The following is a 15,722-nucleotide window of genomic DNA, read 5'->3' as shown; positions in this document are numbered from 1 at the left end:
TTTCCAAGAGCCGGTGCAGACTCGATGGGCCGAATGGCCTCCTTCCGCACTGTAAATTCTATGATAATCTATGATAAATGGGATGGGAGTTAAGTGAAATGGAGGCTTGTTTTGAACATAAACTTTGGCATAGAATAGTTCACTGAACGGCCTTTATCTGGATGCAAATCTATGCATCAAAGAAATTAAGGTTGAGCACTCTGACACCCCCCATCCCTATATATAAAGGGGAAGGGGAGGCTAGCAGGAGCACTGTTCAAAGAGGTCTAAGATTTTAATTATTTCTGAGTCATGTCCCCAACCCTGAGACCACTGCTATTCTAACACTGAACTGCTCTTGTGCATCTTAAAATTGTGTATCTTAAAACAGTTCGGACCAGTATTCCTATTTCCCATGTTTGACTTATTTTCCCAGTGGGAGGACAGACTTGACAGCGAATGGCAGGGCAGGAAGCATGGCAACCTTAAAAAAAAACAGACGACCTGCAGTCATGTGATGCCTGCCCCAGCCCTCCCCAATGCCCACATGACCCAGGGTGAGGATCTCTCTCAGGCACAGCCTGAGGTTGCAGCCCTGCTGCTGAAACTGAATTGAGGACGCACAGGTCCAGTCCCCCATCAGCGATGTCATCGGGTTGGCCTAGCAGAGTCAAAAGCCTAACTCCAGGGGCTCCATGCCATATTGGAGAAGTTTCTGCCATGTCTATTATTTTAATATGAAAGTGGGGGGAGGGGTAACATTGAGAACAAATGCATTACTTTCTCCCTTTACATACAGGGGACGCAATGGCGTGGTAGTATCGTTACCGGACTAGTAATCCAGAGACCCAGGTTTTGGCGGCCAAGTTTGAATCCCACCGCGGCAGATGTTGAATCCATTATCGATTGTCGTAAAAACCCATCTGGATCACTAATGCCCCTTTAGGGAAGGAAATCTGCCGTCCTTACCTGGTTTGGCTCCAAATCCACAGCAATGCGTTAACTTGCACTCTCAAATGGCCTAGCAATTGAGGATGGACAACAAATGCTGGCCCGGCCAGCGACTCCCACATCCCATGAAAGAGTTTTAAAAAAACAACAAAAGCTGCAGTTATAAAGTCTATGGGCGGGATTCTCCAATAATGAGGCTATGTCCCCACGCTGGGGTGATAACCGGTCCCAACCACTCCGCCGTCAATGGCCCCCGAAAGTGAGGAATTCTCCCCTTTCGCGGGGGCGAGGTTGACGCCGGAGTGGTTCCCACAGCTCCAGCTGGCGCCGAAGGGCCGCCGGAAGTTCGCGCATGCGCGGAACAGACGGCGTATTTCCGCGCATGCATAGAATGGCCGGCGTATTTCCGCACATGATTGGGGGTTCCCTTCTCCGCACCGGCCCTCGGGCAATATGGCGGAGCCCTACAGGGGCCCGGTGTGGAGGAAAGAAGGCCCCCACGGAGTCAGCCCGCCCGCCAATCGGTAGGCCTCAATCGTGGGCCAGGCCACCGTGGGGCCCTCCCCATGGGTCGGATTCCCCCGCTCCCCCTCCCCTCCCAGGACGGCCCCCGCATACGTACCTGACAGGCGTGGCGGGAAACCCGCCGGCGCACGAAAAACCGCGCCGGAGAATAGGGAAGCTGGTGTCGGGACGGGATTCGCGCCTCCCCCCCCCTGGGGATTCTCTAACCCGGCGCAGGGTCAGAGAATCCTGGCCTACACCCACGATCTTATCTTTTTAAAAAAAAATTCGCCCCAGTTTCAGTAAAATACAAAATTCTGAGCTGATCAATTGAGGGAGGTCTGTGCTGGGAAATGGAAAACTCTCCTTCTTTTTATCTGCTCAGTACCAGTATTATAGATTCCCTTCTCACACCCCGTTCTGATAATATACCTCAACACTAAGGTCAGAGAAACATCTACCGTCAACGTGGGTTACCCATTTTCTCCTCAGCCCTCTGAAGTGTCTCTGTCAGCCCATTGCCAGATTGGTGTGTATGCCAACCTTCCAAACTCATCTTTTCTGGGTTGGCTGCATAGACAGGAACCGTAGGTGCCCAAGGGGACAGACAAGGGACCCACCACGCTCTGCCCATCCAGTGGCTGATGTAAGTAATTATTTTATCGTCATTGTTTCCCAGCCCTTTGACAAACAGCCTTACTCTTCCTGGTTGGAAGAAGGCACCTAAAGGAGATTCTGAGAAATGGATGCTCTGTGCAAGCTCACACATGACTATTGAGCAATGCTGTTGCCGCAATGCTCTGTACCGTTCCAGATCAAAGCCTGGGCTGGGCAATTCACCACATGAGGCAACTCTACTCAACAACAGTTACCATACAATTAACCTTACAAGCTGTCATGAATCTACTTACCAGCTTCGCAAACTCGAGAGCAAATATGATGTGCAAGCCAAAAACATAATTAGGTTGGAACAGAAAGAAAGAAGCAAGGGCTTGCATTTCTATAGCACCTTTCACAACCTCAGGACATTGCTACGTGCTTTGCAGCCAATGAAGTGCTGTCACCGTTGTGGTGTAGGATACACGGCAGCCAAACTGCGCACAGCAAGCTCCCACACACAGCAGAGTGATAATGACCCATCTGTATTTTGTGAGGTTGGCTGCATGTTAAATATTGGCTGAAGCACCAGGGATAATTCTTTTGCCCTCTGCCAAAATAGTGCCGGGGATCTTTTGCCGGAGGAGGGAGACGGGGCCTGAGTTTGATGCCTCATGTGAAAAACGGTACCTCTGACAACGCAGAACACCCTCGGTGCTGCACTGAAGTGTCAGCCGTGACTTTGTGGTCCAGCTTCTGGGTTGGGCCTTGAACCAATAATCCACTGACTCAGGTGGCGAGCATGACCACTGCGCTAAGACAAACTGAATGAAGAGCAAATGTGCAACAGAGAGCTGATATAATGCACTACTTGATAGGCAGTCAAGTGTCAGAGTGGGTGATACGCTAAACTGGAACAGTACAGAAACAATTTGGGAATAGCGCGGAGCAAGGCGAATGTACGCATTACAGACACACCCCTTTCCTTCTCAGTTTAATAAAATCTTCTCCTGGAAGCAGGATCCACAACGTTGTTCAAACAGTGGATATTCCATCGCTATTGGGAAGTGATCAGAGCATCTTGTGCATAAAGCTCTGCTTAGATTTTGCGACCTACAACACAAGCGAGGTTTTGAAACATGGTGGAAGAAGAATCATGGTTCGGTGTCACATTTCATTCTGGCACGATGATACACCTAAAATGTATTTTTTTATTCATCGATGGGATGTGGGCTTCGCTGTCTAGACCAGCATTTTTTGCCCACCCCTAATTGCTCCTTTAGAAGGTGGTGGTGAGCTGCCTTCTTGAACCTCTGCAGTCTCTGAGCTGTGCTGTTAGGGAGGAAGTTCCAGGATTTTTCCCAAGGAATGGGAATATATTTCCAAGTCAGGATGGTGAGTGACTTGGAGGGGAACCTCCAGGTGGCGGTGAATACATGAACCTGTGGCCCTTGTCCTTCCAGGCGGAGAGGTGATTGGCTTGGAGGGTGCTGTCAAAGGAGGCTTGGTGAATTGCGACAGTGCATCTTGAAGGAGGTGCATCAGCGGTGGAGGGAGTGAATGTTGAAGGTGGAGGATGGAGTGCCAATCAAGTAGGCTGCCTTGTCCTGGATGGTGTCAAGTGGCACGGGGGCACTGTTGCCTCACAGTGCCAGGGACCCAGATTAATTTCCGTCCTTGGGTGGGTGTCTGTGAAGAGTTTGCATGTTACAATTGCATATATAGAACCATAAGAGTTCCTACAGTGCAGAAGGAGACCATTTGGCCCATCGAGTCTGCACCGACCTTCCAAAAGAGTACCCTTCCTAGGTCCACTGCCCCGCCCTATCCCAATAACCGCATCTCTCCTAACCTCCACATCTTTTGATACTAAGGGGCACGGCCAATCGACCTAACCTGCATACCTTTGGACTGTGGGAGGAAACCGGAGCACCCTGAGGAAATTGGCAGACACGGGGAGAACGTGCAGATTCCACACAGTGAGCCGAGGCTGGAATTGAATCCGGGTCCCTCACGCTGTCAGGCAGCAGTGCTAACCACCGTGCTGCCCTGAAACAGCAGCATTGCAGCCTATAATCAGCATTGGAGATGAGGAACAAATATTAATAATATTCTAGATCACCAAGCGTTGCTGCACCCGCACCGTGTTATTGCATCAGATGTCACCAACACACAAGGCAGCTGACAAAGCAGGAGGCGGGCACAGGAGGAGGAGTAAGAAGGAAGGAAGACCCCCGAAATCTACTGGGTAATGATACATGGTAAAACACTTGCTGACAATTCTTAACCCACAAGCTGGTTTAACATTCTTTTTCACAAATCAACAAATGCTCAAGTGCAGCGCACACGCACACACGTCACAATCTGATTTTACTGTCACTTGAATATCAGCTAGCGTGCTATACAGTATTTGTCTGAAGTCACATTTCTCCCCGTGTCTGCGTGGGTTTCCTCCGGGTGCTCAGTTTCCTCCCACAGTCCAAAGAGGCGCAGGTTAGGTGGATTGGCCGTGCTAATTTAGTTCTTATCGTCCTTATAGTCCAAAGATCTGCCGGTTAGGTTACGAGGATAGGGTGAGGAAGTGGGCCTAGGTGGGGTGCTCTTTTGGAGGGTCGGTACAGACTCGCTGGGCTGAATGGCCTCCTTCTGCACTGTAGGGATTCAAGGACTCCTGAGAGTTGTTGGAGCTGCACTCACCCAGGCAAGTGGAGGGTATTCCATCACACTCCTGACTTGTGCCTTGCGGATGGTGAACAAGGCTTTGGGGAGTCAGGAGGGGAGTTATTTGCCACAGAATTCTCAGCTTCTGACCTGCTCTTGTCGTCAAAGTATTTTCATGGAGGATTCAGTGAGGGAATGCTATTTGAATACCAAGGAGGATGGTTAGATTCTCCCTTGTTCAGGATGGTTCGTGCCTGGTACTTGGGAGGCATGAATGTTACTGGCTACTTATCAGCCCCCCTGAATGCTGTCAAGGTCTCGCTGCATTAGGGCACAGGCTTCTTCAGTCAAGCTGCAAATGGTACTGAATCCGATGCAATCATCAGCGAACATTATCACTGCACCAAATGTCACCAGCACATTTGTGCATCCAACAACATCAGTTATGGTGTCACGAGAGCAAGCAACACTTGTCACTGTAGCAAAATAACATGAAATACCTTCCTGGAACGACTGATGGGGATCACTGAGCGTTGCTGCACTCGCACCGTGTTATTGCATCAAATGTCACCGACACACAAGGCAGCTGACAAAGCAGGAGGCGGGCACAGGAGGAGGGGTGGGAAGGGAGGCCAGTGACCCCTGAAATCATAGATTTTCATAGAATTTACAGTGCAGAAGGAGGCCATTCAGCCCATCGAGTCTGCACCGGCTCTTGGAATGAGCACCCTACCCAAGGTCCACACCTCCACCCTATCCCCATAACCCAGTAACCCCACCCAACACTAAGGACAATTTTGGACACTAAGGGCAATTTATCATGGCCAATCCACCTAACCTGCACATCTTTGGACTGTGGGAGGAAACCGGAGCACCCGGAGGAAACCCACGCACACACGGGGAGGATGTGCAGACTCCACACAGACAGTGACCCAAGCCGGAATCGAACCTGGGACCCTGGAGCTGTGAAACAATTGGTCTATCCACAATGCTACCGTGCTGCCCTACTGGGTAATCTACTGGGTAATCTACTGGGTAATTCCCCCCCCCCCACCCCCCGCCACTGTCTCACAGAATACTACAGTGCAGAAAAGTCCCTTCGGCCCATCGAGTCTGCTCCGCCGCATGAAAGGCACCTGATCTGCCAATCCTAATCCCACTTGCCAGCACTTTGCCCATAGGCTCGAATCCCACCTGGAGCTGCTGCCCCTCACCTTGACCTTGTGTCCCCTCGTAACCGATCCTTCAATTAAGGGGAACTGCTGTTCCCTATCCACCTTGTCCATGTCCCTCAAGACCTTGTACATCTCAATCAGGTCACGCCTCAGTCTTCTCTGCTCCAGCAAAAACAACCCAAGCCTTTCAAAACCTCTCTTCATAACTAAAATGATCCATCCCAGATAACATCCTGGTGAAACGCCTCTGCACCCGCTCCAGTGCAATCACATCCTTCCTACAATGTGCTGACCAGAATTGCACACAGTACTCCAGCTGTGCTTTACAGGACCCTGGGACAAGGTCACTTAGTCAGCACCTCAGTCAGAAGGGGCTGGGAAAAGCGGCCAATCAAAGCAATCAAAACTGGAAAAAGAGCAGCCACGTGCGCGAGGTACAAAGTGTGGGGGAGCGGGCTGCTCGTATCTTGTGAAGATTAATGTGCAAGCTTCATCTCGCATCAGCCACGTCGATGTAAGTGGTCTCAGTGTTGCCTGCGGCTTGGCATCGTAAGGATACTTCCTGCAGATTGGAATTCCTCCACTTTTGGAATCGATTCCTCGACCTCCTTCCAGGCATGTTCCTCACCTGCCAGCAGATTCGAATCCTGCACACAACAAGAGGGAAAGTTCACACCTGTGACCATATCCGGGGCCTACCCCCATCTCCCCTCTCCTCCACCTCCCCCTCATTACCGGAAAACATGAGGAGTTCTCAGCCGGCATTCATTTCTCCCAATCCCCACCCCCGCTTCCTGCTCAGCTTCACGTCAATGAAAAGAGAGAGTTTATACAAGGCAGCAACAGACAATCTGACTACCTCAGGAGCCTCCGCACTGCTGGATGAACAGATGCGGGTGGAGTAAATTGTTCCGTAAGACCATTTACATCTGCCATTGGTGCTGAGAAAGTGTTTTTCTAAGATTATTAAACGTGTCAAGCTCTTAACAGATGTAGTTTCTACCTATGGGCTACGTCTGTCTTTTTAAGTTTCTTCCACAACCAGAGATTTTATGATTTTAACTATTTGTAAAATGCTTTGGGATGTTCTGAAAGGTACTATGTAAATTATCTACATAAATAATCTATATAAACAATCTATAGATAATCTATATAAATAATCTATCCAACTATTTATTTTATTCATGGATGTATCTGAGGATCACTGGCAAATCGAGTGTTTTTTGCCCATCCCTAATTGCCCTTGAGAAGGTGGTGATGAGCCGTCTTCTTGAATCGCTGCAGTTCCTGTGGTGTAGGTACACCTGCACTGCTGTTAGGGAGGGAGTTCCAGGATTTGACTCAGCCACAGTGAAGTAACGGCGAGATATTTCCAAGTTAGGACAGCGTGAGTCTTGGAGGGGAACTTGCAGGTGGTGGCGTTCAAGGACATCTGCTGCCCTTGTCCTAGGTAGAGGGGTCGCAGGCTTAGAAGGTGCTGCCAAACGAGCCTTAGTGAGTTGCTGCAGTGCATCTTGTGGATGGTACACACTGCTGCCATTGTGCGTCGATGGTGCAGGAGAGTGAATGTTTTGGTTTTTAAATTTAGAGTACCCAATTCATTTTTTTCAATTAAGGGGCAATTTAGCGTGGCCAATCCACCTACCCTGCACATCTTTGGGTTGTGGGGGCAAGACCCACGCGTACACGATGAGAATGTGCAAACTCCACACGGACAGTGACCCAGAGCTGAGGTGCCAATCAAGCGGGCTGTTTTTTCCTGGATGGTGTTGAGCTTCTTCAGTGTTACTGGAGCTGCACTCATCCAGGCGAGTGGAGAGTATTCCATCACGCTCCTGATTTCTGCCTTGTAGATGGTGAACAGGTTTTGGGGAATCAGGAGGTGAGTTTAACACCACAGGATTCCCAGTCTCTGTCCTGCTCCTTTGATACCACAGTATTCATATGGTTGTTCCAGTTCAGTTTCTGATCAATAATAACCCGTGGGATGTTGATGGTGGAGGATTCAGTGATGGTAATGTTGTTGAATATCAAGGGACGGTGGTGAGCATCTCTTTTGTTGGAGATTCCAATTCTCTTCCCACACCTAGTGGTGCACTAAGGCAGACCTTTGTCCGTTTCCGTAGTTAGCTATTCCTGGAACGGGTCGCTTGTCTGTCACCACAGGCTTATATCTGGTGGGGCGCTGCTCCCCATCATGCATGGCTGAGCAGGGGGCAAGGAGTCTCTCCCGCTCTTACAGCCAGCCATTGGCGTGTTAGAAGGATTTTGCCGGTTGGCACACTCAACGTGTTTTGGGCGTGTTATGAACGCACCTTCCTTGGCAAACAAGTCCTGTGGTGGGACTCGAACCTGAAGCTTCTGGCACAGAAGCAGGGACGCTAACCCACTGCGCCATAGGACCCCCTGTGGAGAATGTTACTTGTCACTTATCAGTCCAAGCTTGAATATTGTTCAGATCTTGCCGCATGGCGGGCATGGACTGCTTCAGCATCTGAGGAGTCATGGATGGCACTGAATACTGGGCAGAGGCAGTGCCGTCGTGGTATTGTCACTGGACCCGTAATCCAGAGATCCAGGGCAAGATCTGGAGACCCATCACGGCAAATGGTGACATTTGAATCCAAAAAAAATCTGGAATTAAAAGTCTAACAAGAACAAAGAACAAAGAAAAGAACAGCACAGGAACAGGCCCTTCGGCCCTCCAAGCCCATGCCGACCATGCTGCCCGACCTAACTACAATCTTCTACACTTACTGGGCCCGTATCCCTCTATTCCAATCCGATTCATGTATTTGTCAAGTTGACCCTTAAATGTCACTATCGCCCCTGCTTCCACCACCTCCTCCAGCAGCGAGTTCCAGGCACCCACTACCCTCTGTGTAAAAGACTTGCCTCGTACATCTCCTCTAAACCTTGCCCCTCGCACCTTAAACCTATGCCCCCTAGTAATTGACCCCTCTACACTGGGAAAAAGCCTCTGACTATCCACTCTGTCTACGCCCCTCCTAATTTTGTAGACCATGAAACCATTGTTGATTGTCATAAAAACCCATCTGGTTCACTAATATTCTTTAAGGAAGGAAATCTGCCATCCTTACCTGGTCTGGCCTACGTGCGACTCTAGATCCACAGCAATGTGGTTGATTCTCAAATGCCCTCTGAAATGGAGGGCAGTTAGGAATGGGCAATAAATGCTGGCGGGGCCAGCGACACACATCCCAGAAATGAAATTTTTAAAACTCTACGATCAGCAAACATCCCCACATCTGAAGGAGAGAAGGTCATTGCTGAAGTCGTTGAAGACGACTGGGGCCTGGAACACTGCCCTGAGGAATACCACTGTACAAGGTTTGACTCAAACCAGCTCTGAGGTTTCTGCCACATTTTCACTGACTTCAAATACAGAAAATACAGCCTTGACATCAAGGACAGCCATTCTTATCTCACCTCTGGAATTCAGATTTTGTGTCCATGTTTGGACCAAGGCTGGCGCCAAATGGTCCTACCCAGAACCCAAACTGAGCGTGGCCAAGCAGGATATGTGCCAGTAAGTGCTGTTTCAGAGCGCTGTCAAAGGTACCTTCCACCCTTTATTGACGATGACTGAATGTAGACTGATGGCCAGGGTGGTAACTAGCCAGGATGGATTTGTCCTGCTTTTTGGGGACAGGACACACCCGGGCAATTTTCCACAATGCTGAGTAGATGTCAGGTGAGAGTTTTGATATAACAGAGAGATTTGAGGGTAGTTGAGCCTGGAGGTTTATATCAGAAGAACTGGGTTAGGGATGCCTGGTTCCTTCCCTAAGGGACCGTGGTAAACCAGATGGTTTTTTACTGGAAGTTTCATGATGATACTAACATTCTATTCCATATATTTATGTAATTAACTGAATTTAAGATAACCACTGTTGCGGGATTTGAAGTCATGATCATTAGTTGAGATCTCTGGATTACTTGTCCAGTACCATTACTGTTCTGCTGCCATATCTAACATTTGGGGGAGGCGGTGACATAGTTGTGTTGTCACTGGACAAGTAATCCAGAGACCCAGGGTACTGCTCTGGGGATCCAGGTTCAAATCCCGCCACTGCAGGTGGTGAAGTTTGAATTCAATAAAAATCTGGAATTAAAAGTCTAACGATGGCCAACGAAACCATTGTCGATTTTGTAAAAACCCATCTGGTTCACCAATGTCCTTCAGGGAAGGAAATCTGCTGTCCTTACCCGGTCTGGCCTACATGTGACACCAGGCCCACACAGCGGTGCGGTTGACTCTTAACTGCCCCCCCACTGAAATGACCAAGCAAGCCACTCAGTTCAAGGGCAATTAGGGATGGGCAATAAATGCTGGCCCAGCCAGCGACGCCCACATCCCAAGAACGGATAAAACAAAATTATGTCTATCCATCAAACAATCTGGCAGTTGAGGGGTAAATACGATCCGGGACATCTTCACGGTAGTACCACAGAATCTCCACAGGCAGACACATACACAGACTAACAGACACGCACAGATTGATAGACATACAGATACACACGTACACAGATTGGCAGACGCCCACAGAGACACACACATACGTACAGACACATACAGACACAGAGTTACACACACAGATAGACACACACGCCATCTTCCATTATTATCCTGTGTCTCCATGCTGCATGTTAATATTGACAAGTCGGTGATAAAATATCAGAGAATTGGCATTTATTTCCCATCGTGAATGCACTGCCCCGTGCCTCAGGTACGTACAGAGGGACACCTCCAGGTAGGAGCAGGCAGCACTGCAGGGTACTATGCTGTGTGAAGACATTCAGTGGAAAGGGAGCTAGCTTGCTGAAGCAGACGCGGTTCTAGTTTTAATAAATGGTGGGTGTTCCACAAGGGCTCGGAAGCTCCAGACGTGTTGAGTCCACGCGGCACTTCCGTTAAATACTCGCACACGTGCACCCACTTTACCGGCCTGCGTTTGATGTGGTTCTGCAGCCACCCCTCCATGCTACTGCCCGCAGATGGTTCTGGTTAAACTCCAGTCAGCGCGTCATTTTATGTACTTATTTCTGGCAATATTACCCCTGCACAAGCGTATATGGGACCCATGGGCATTTTAGTCCCGCAGTGGGGGAGGGAGGGTGCAGGCAAACTCAAGATCCAGCTGTGCACTCTGGTGTTCTTCGTCCCCATCACACAGCTTCTGTGGCAGCACTCAGCATTTAGGAAGTGGCCTGCTCTTAGAAAAAATACATTGAGAGGCAGGATTTTCAACTTTAAATTAGAAGCAGCAGATGTTTTGCAAACGAAAAAACCAACCTGGACACGTCTGTCAAAAGAGCCATCAGGTTTCCATCTACATAAAAGCAGAGGAATTAGGAACAGCAGTAGGCCATTGGGCCCCTCGAGCCTGCTTCGATCAGAGCCCGATAAGATCATAGCTGATCTGATTATGGCCTTAACTCCACTCTCATGTCTTCCCCATGTCCCCGCCACCCACCCCCCCAAATCTGTCTAGTTGATCAAAATCTGCCTAACTCAGTCTTCACCCTCTCTGCGGAGGAGAATTTCATTGAATGCAGTTCAGAGAAGGTTCAATCGAGTGATTCCTGGGACGAAAGGGTTATCTTATGAAGAAAGGTGGAACAGGTTGGGCCCAAACCCTTTGAAGTTTAGAAGGACCTCCTACACCAAAGAGACGACACAGAGAGAGAGGAAACAAGGAGAGGGTGAAAGAGAGTGAGGTGGTGCGGGGGGATGATTGAGAGGGAGGGAGAGAAAGTCCAACATCCCTCTGAGAGAAAAAACTTCTTAAATGGGTGATTTTTAACCTGCTTCCTCTGGCTCTAGAACCCCCCCCCAGAAAGGGAGAACATCCTCTCAGCATCCACCCTGTCAAGTCCCCTCATACATTTCAATAAGGGCACCTCTCATTCTTCCCAACTTCAAAGGCCCAACCTGTTCAATCTTTCTTCAGTAAGGAGCCCAAAATGTACACAGCACTACATTCAGGACCTCCTGCACCAAAGAGAGGACGAAGAGAGAGGAGGGAGAGAGAGCAAAGGGGAGGGGGGTGAGAGGGAGAGGGAGAGAGAGAGAGAGAGAGATAGGGGGAGAGAGAGACAGAGGGTGAGAGCGAGGGAGAAAGAGTGAGAGAGCGACAGAGAGAGCAAGGGGAAAGGGGGAGAGAGAAAAATAGAGGTCAAGAGAAAGAGAGAGAAAGACAGGCCGAGCTGGACCAAGGTGGAAAACACGACACATAAACAGAGGTAGCGAGGTGACACAATCATAGAGAGATGTTTGTCATACACACGATAAAGCAGGAGGACAACACATCAGCAAAATCATACACACGGTGCGAGGGAAGGAGAGAAGGAAGAAGGAAAGAGAAAGAGAAAGGGAAAAAGAAACACTTTTACATTGAGCTTCTATAGATCAAATCACTGAATGAAGGGGGCGATTCTCCGAGCCCCGCGCCGGGCCGGAGAATCGCCGCAACCCACGACGTCCCGATGGCGGCGCGTGATTCTCCGAGGTGCGGAGAATAGGCGCCATTTGCGTTGGCGCGTTTGTCGCGGCGCCGGCTGCTGGCCGCTGGAATCGGCGGGGCCGCCGATTCTCTGGCCCGGATGGTCCGAGTTGCCGCGCCGATACGACAGAGTCCCGCCGGCGCCGTTCACCTCTGGTCGCTGCCGGCGGGATCTCTGCGTGAACGGTTGTGGGGTGGCCTGTGTGGGGGTGGGGGGGGGGTGAGCTCCTTCACCGGTGGGGGCCTCCGATAGGATCTGGCCCACCGATCGGCGGGCTGACCTCTCCCCCGCCCCCCCCCCCGGCCTACTTTCTGGCACGGCCGGCCCCTGAACACCGACACCATGTTGCGTCGGGGCCGGCGCGCTAAAGAAGTCCCCCGCACGCTAAAGAAGTCCCCCGCGCATGCGCAGGTTGGCGCGGCGGGAAAGGAGGCTGGAGCAGCGTGAACCCCTCCAGCGCCATGCTGGCCCCCATCGGTCGTACCCGGGCCCGGTTCGCGCCGTCGCAAACACTTGGGCTCCATATTGGAGAATCGCCCCCGAAGTCTGTGTACTGGCTGCTTGGTGTTTACTTGGGTGAAGTTCTCTCAAAGGAACTATTAAAACTATAGAAGTGGTAAAGTATGTAACAGAAAAGAGAAAGAGAGAGAGGAAGAGGAAGAGGAAGGAAAAGGAAGTGGGGCTTGAGTGAGCGAGCAAAAGAAGAAATGAAATGAAAATCGCTTATTGTCACCAGTCGGTTTCAAATGAAGTTACTGTGAAAAGCCCCTAGTCGCCACATTCCGGCACCTGTTCGGGGAGGCTGGTATGGGAAAAAAGTGGGGGATAAAGGAAGGAGTAAGTGAGAGAGAAGGTGAAAGAGAGAAAGATATCAAGTGAGCGTCTGACCGCGGGGCACCATTCCATCAACACAGCCCCCAGCACTTGTTTATTGCAAAAATCATATGGTCCATCTCATTTCCATTCCATAATGAGAAAGAAAAGAACTTTCAGCGTGTGTACTTCGAATTGTTCCCTGCTGCAGAGAATGCCCGAAGCTTTCCAAACACAGAGAATCAGTGCTCTGCGCAGCAGCTGTCTGTCCTTCCCCTTCAAAGTGACATTGTGCAGACAAACAAGAGCTGTGTGTGGAGGGAGAGGGGGCACAGGGAGGGGCTGCATTCTGCCTGAGAACTGGGATTGTCCAACCCCCAAAAAGGCCGGGTGTGCAGCTGTGGGGAGAGAGTGAACTTAAAAAAATTGGGCCGTTTGGACATTTGGACGAGCTGGCAGTTATTAACCGAGATCAAATTAACTCATTGTGATGATCATCTCTCGTTTGCATCAAATAATTTCATAATTCCAACACACCCCGCAATCGAAGAGAAGCTGAACACTTTACACGAAGGTTGCAAATCCAGCTACAGGTGTAGCGGGGGCGGGGGGGGGGGGGGTTGAAGTGAAAACAGAGCTGGGTGCGGAGAATGGGTTGAAGATCGTGGTCAAAGGTTTCAAAATGGCTCTCGAGTGAGGGAGCATTCTCAAAACGTTATCACTGAATGTCGCTGGTCTCCGTTAATCTCGGTGTTCAATTTGCCAGGAGGAATTCTGGCCTCCAACACCGCTCCATCGCTGGTGGTCATGCTTCAGCTGCCTAGGCCCGAAGCTCTAGAATTCCCTCCCTGCATCCTCTCCGCCTCCCTATTTCGCTTTCCTCCGTTGAGACACTCCTTAAAATCGACCTCTTTGACCAGGTTTTTGGTCAGCTGCCCTTATATCTGCTTATTTGTCTTGGCGTCATACTTGGTTTTCCATTGCATGGGCGTACAAGATTATGAAGGACATGGACAGGGTGGATAAGGAGCAGCTGCCCCCCTTAGTTGAAGGGTCAGTTACGAGGGGGACACAACTTCAATGTGAGGGGTGCGAGGTTTAGGGGGGAATTTGAGGAAAAGCCTTTTTACCCAGAGGGTGATGACGATCTGGAATGCACTGCCTGGTAGGGTGGGAGGGGTGGGATGCCTCACATCCTTTAAAAAGTACCTGGGTGAGTACTCGGCACGTCACAACGTTCAAGGCTACGGGCCAAGTGCTGGCAAGTGGGATTCGGTGGGCAGGTCAGGGCCTTTCATGCGTCGGTGCTGACTCGAAGGGCCGAAGGGCCTCTTCTGCACTGTGGCATTCTGTGATTGTTCCTGTGCAGCTTGTAGGAATGTTTTAGTACCCGAAAGGTGCTGTATAAATAAACAAATTGTTTAACTTACCTGGAAAAATGGGGCATAGTTGCACTTTTTCTCTCCGTTACATTCCGCCCCCCACCTTTTCTCTGGCTCTCCTTGTCTGATTTGTTAATTCAGACTGCACTGCCTTGCAGTTTTACTCTGTAAATTAAGACCTGTATTTTGCATTGCACTGTAATTATTTGTTTGGAGAAAGGCTAGAATTCATTCAGGGGACGTGGGTGTCGCTGGTGAGGCCAGCATTTGTTGCCCATCCCTAATTGCTCTAGGGAAGGCGGTGGTGGGCCACCCACAGTGCTGTTAGGGAGGGGGTTCCAGGATTGTGAAGGAGCGGCCGATACATTTCCACGTCAGGGTGGTGAGTGCTTCGGAGGGGAACCTCCAGGTGGTGGGGTTCCCATGTGTCTGCTGCCCTTGTCTTTCTGAATGGTAGCGGTCAAGGGGTTGGAAGATGCTGTTGAATGAGTCTTGGAGACATAAAGTTTTAGATCACAGCTAGAGGGCCCTTCGGGTCTGTGACGGCCATCAAGCACTTATCTATTCTAATTCTTTTATCCAGTGCTTTTATCTATTCTAATCCCATGTTCCAGATTCCCACCACCCTCTGGGTGAAAATATCTTTCCACAAATCCCCTCTAAATCTTCTGCCCTTGACTTTCAATCTATGCCCCCTGGTTATTGACCCCTCTACTGAGGGGGAAAGTTCCTTCTTATCTACCCTATCAATGTCCTCAGAATTTTGTATATCTCAGTCAGGTACAATTTTGTATGCCTCACCTCAGCCTTCTCTGCTCTAAGGAGAACAACCCCAGGCTAACCAGCCTCTCTTAGCTGAAACGCTCCAGCCCAGGCAACATGCTGGTGAATCTCCTCTGCACCCTCCCTCGTGCTATCACATCCTTCCTTCAGTGTGCTGACTAGAACTGCACACTGTGCTGTAGCTGTGATCTAACAGACGTTTCATACAACTCCATCATAACCTCCCTACTCTTATATTCTATGCCTCAGTTACTAAAGGCAAGCATCCCATATGTCTTTTAAACCACCTTATCTACCTGTCCTGCTGCCTTCAGGGATCTTTGGACATGCGCTTCAAGGTTCCTCTGGT

At 50.0% G+C, this 15,722-nt stretch overlaps 1 protein-coding gene across 4 annotated transcripts in view; it reads right to left on the bottom strand.

The window, feature by feature from the left end:
* smyd3 (SET and MYND domain containing 3) overlaps window positions 1-15,722 on the bottom strand; it is a 1,068,428-nt gene that overhangs the window by 98,708 nt on the left and 953,998 nt on the right. For all 4 annotated transcript variants that reach the window (XR_011948475.1, XM_072512909.1, XM_072512917.1 and 1 more), the window contains one exon: window positions 6,427-6,514. Coding sequence is in view for 3 of the 4 variants with exons in the window: in XM_072512909.1 (XP_072369010.1) it covers window positions 6,427-6,514 (88 nt within the window). In the remaining variant the exon portion in view is untranslated. The remainder of the gene's footprint in view (window positions 1-6,426; window positions 6,515-15,722) is intronic.

Source organism: Scyliorhinus torazame, chromosome 1 (assembly GCF_047496885.1).
Source record: "Scyliorhinus torazame isolate Kashiwa2021f chromosome 1, sScyTor2.1, whole genome shotgun sequence".
NCBI lineage: Eukaryota > Metazoa > Chordata > Chondrichthyes > Carcharhiniformes > Scyliorhinidae > Scyliorhinus > Scyliorhinus torazame.
Note: the sequence above shows the minus strand (reverse complement) of the source record. Positions and strands in the feature narration are given on the sequence as shown.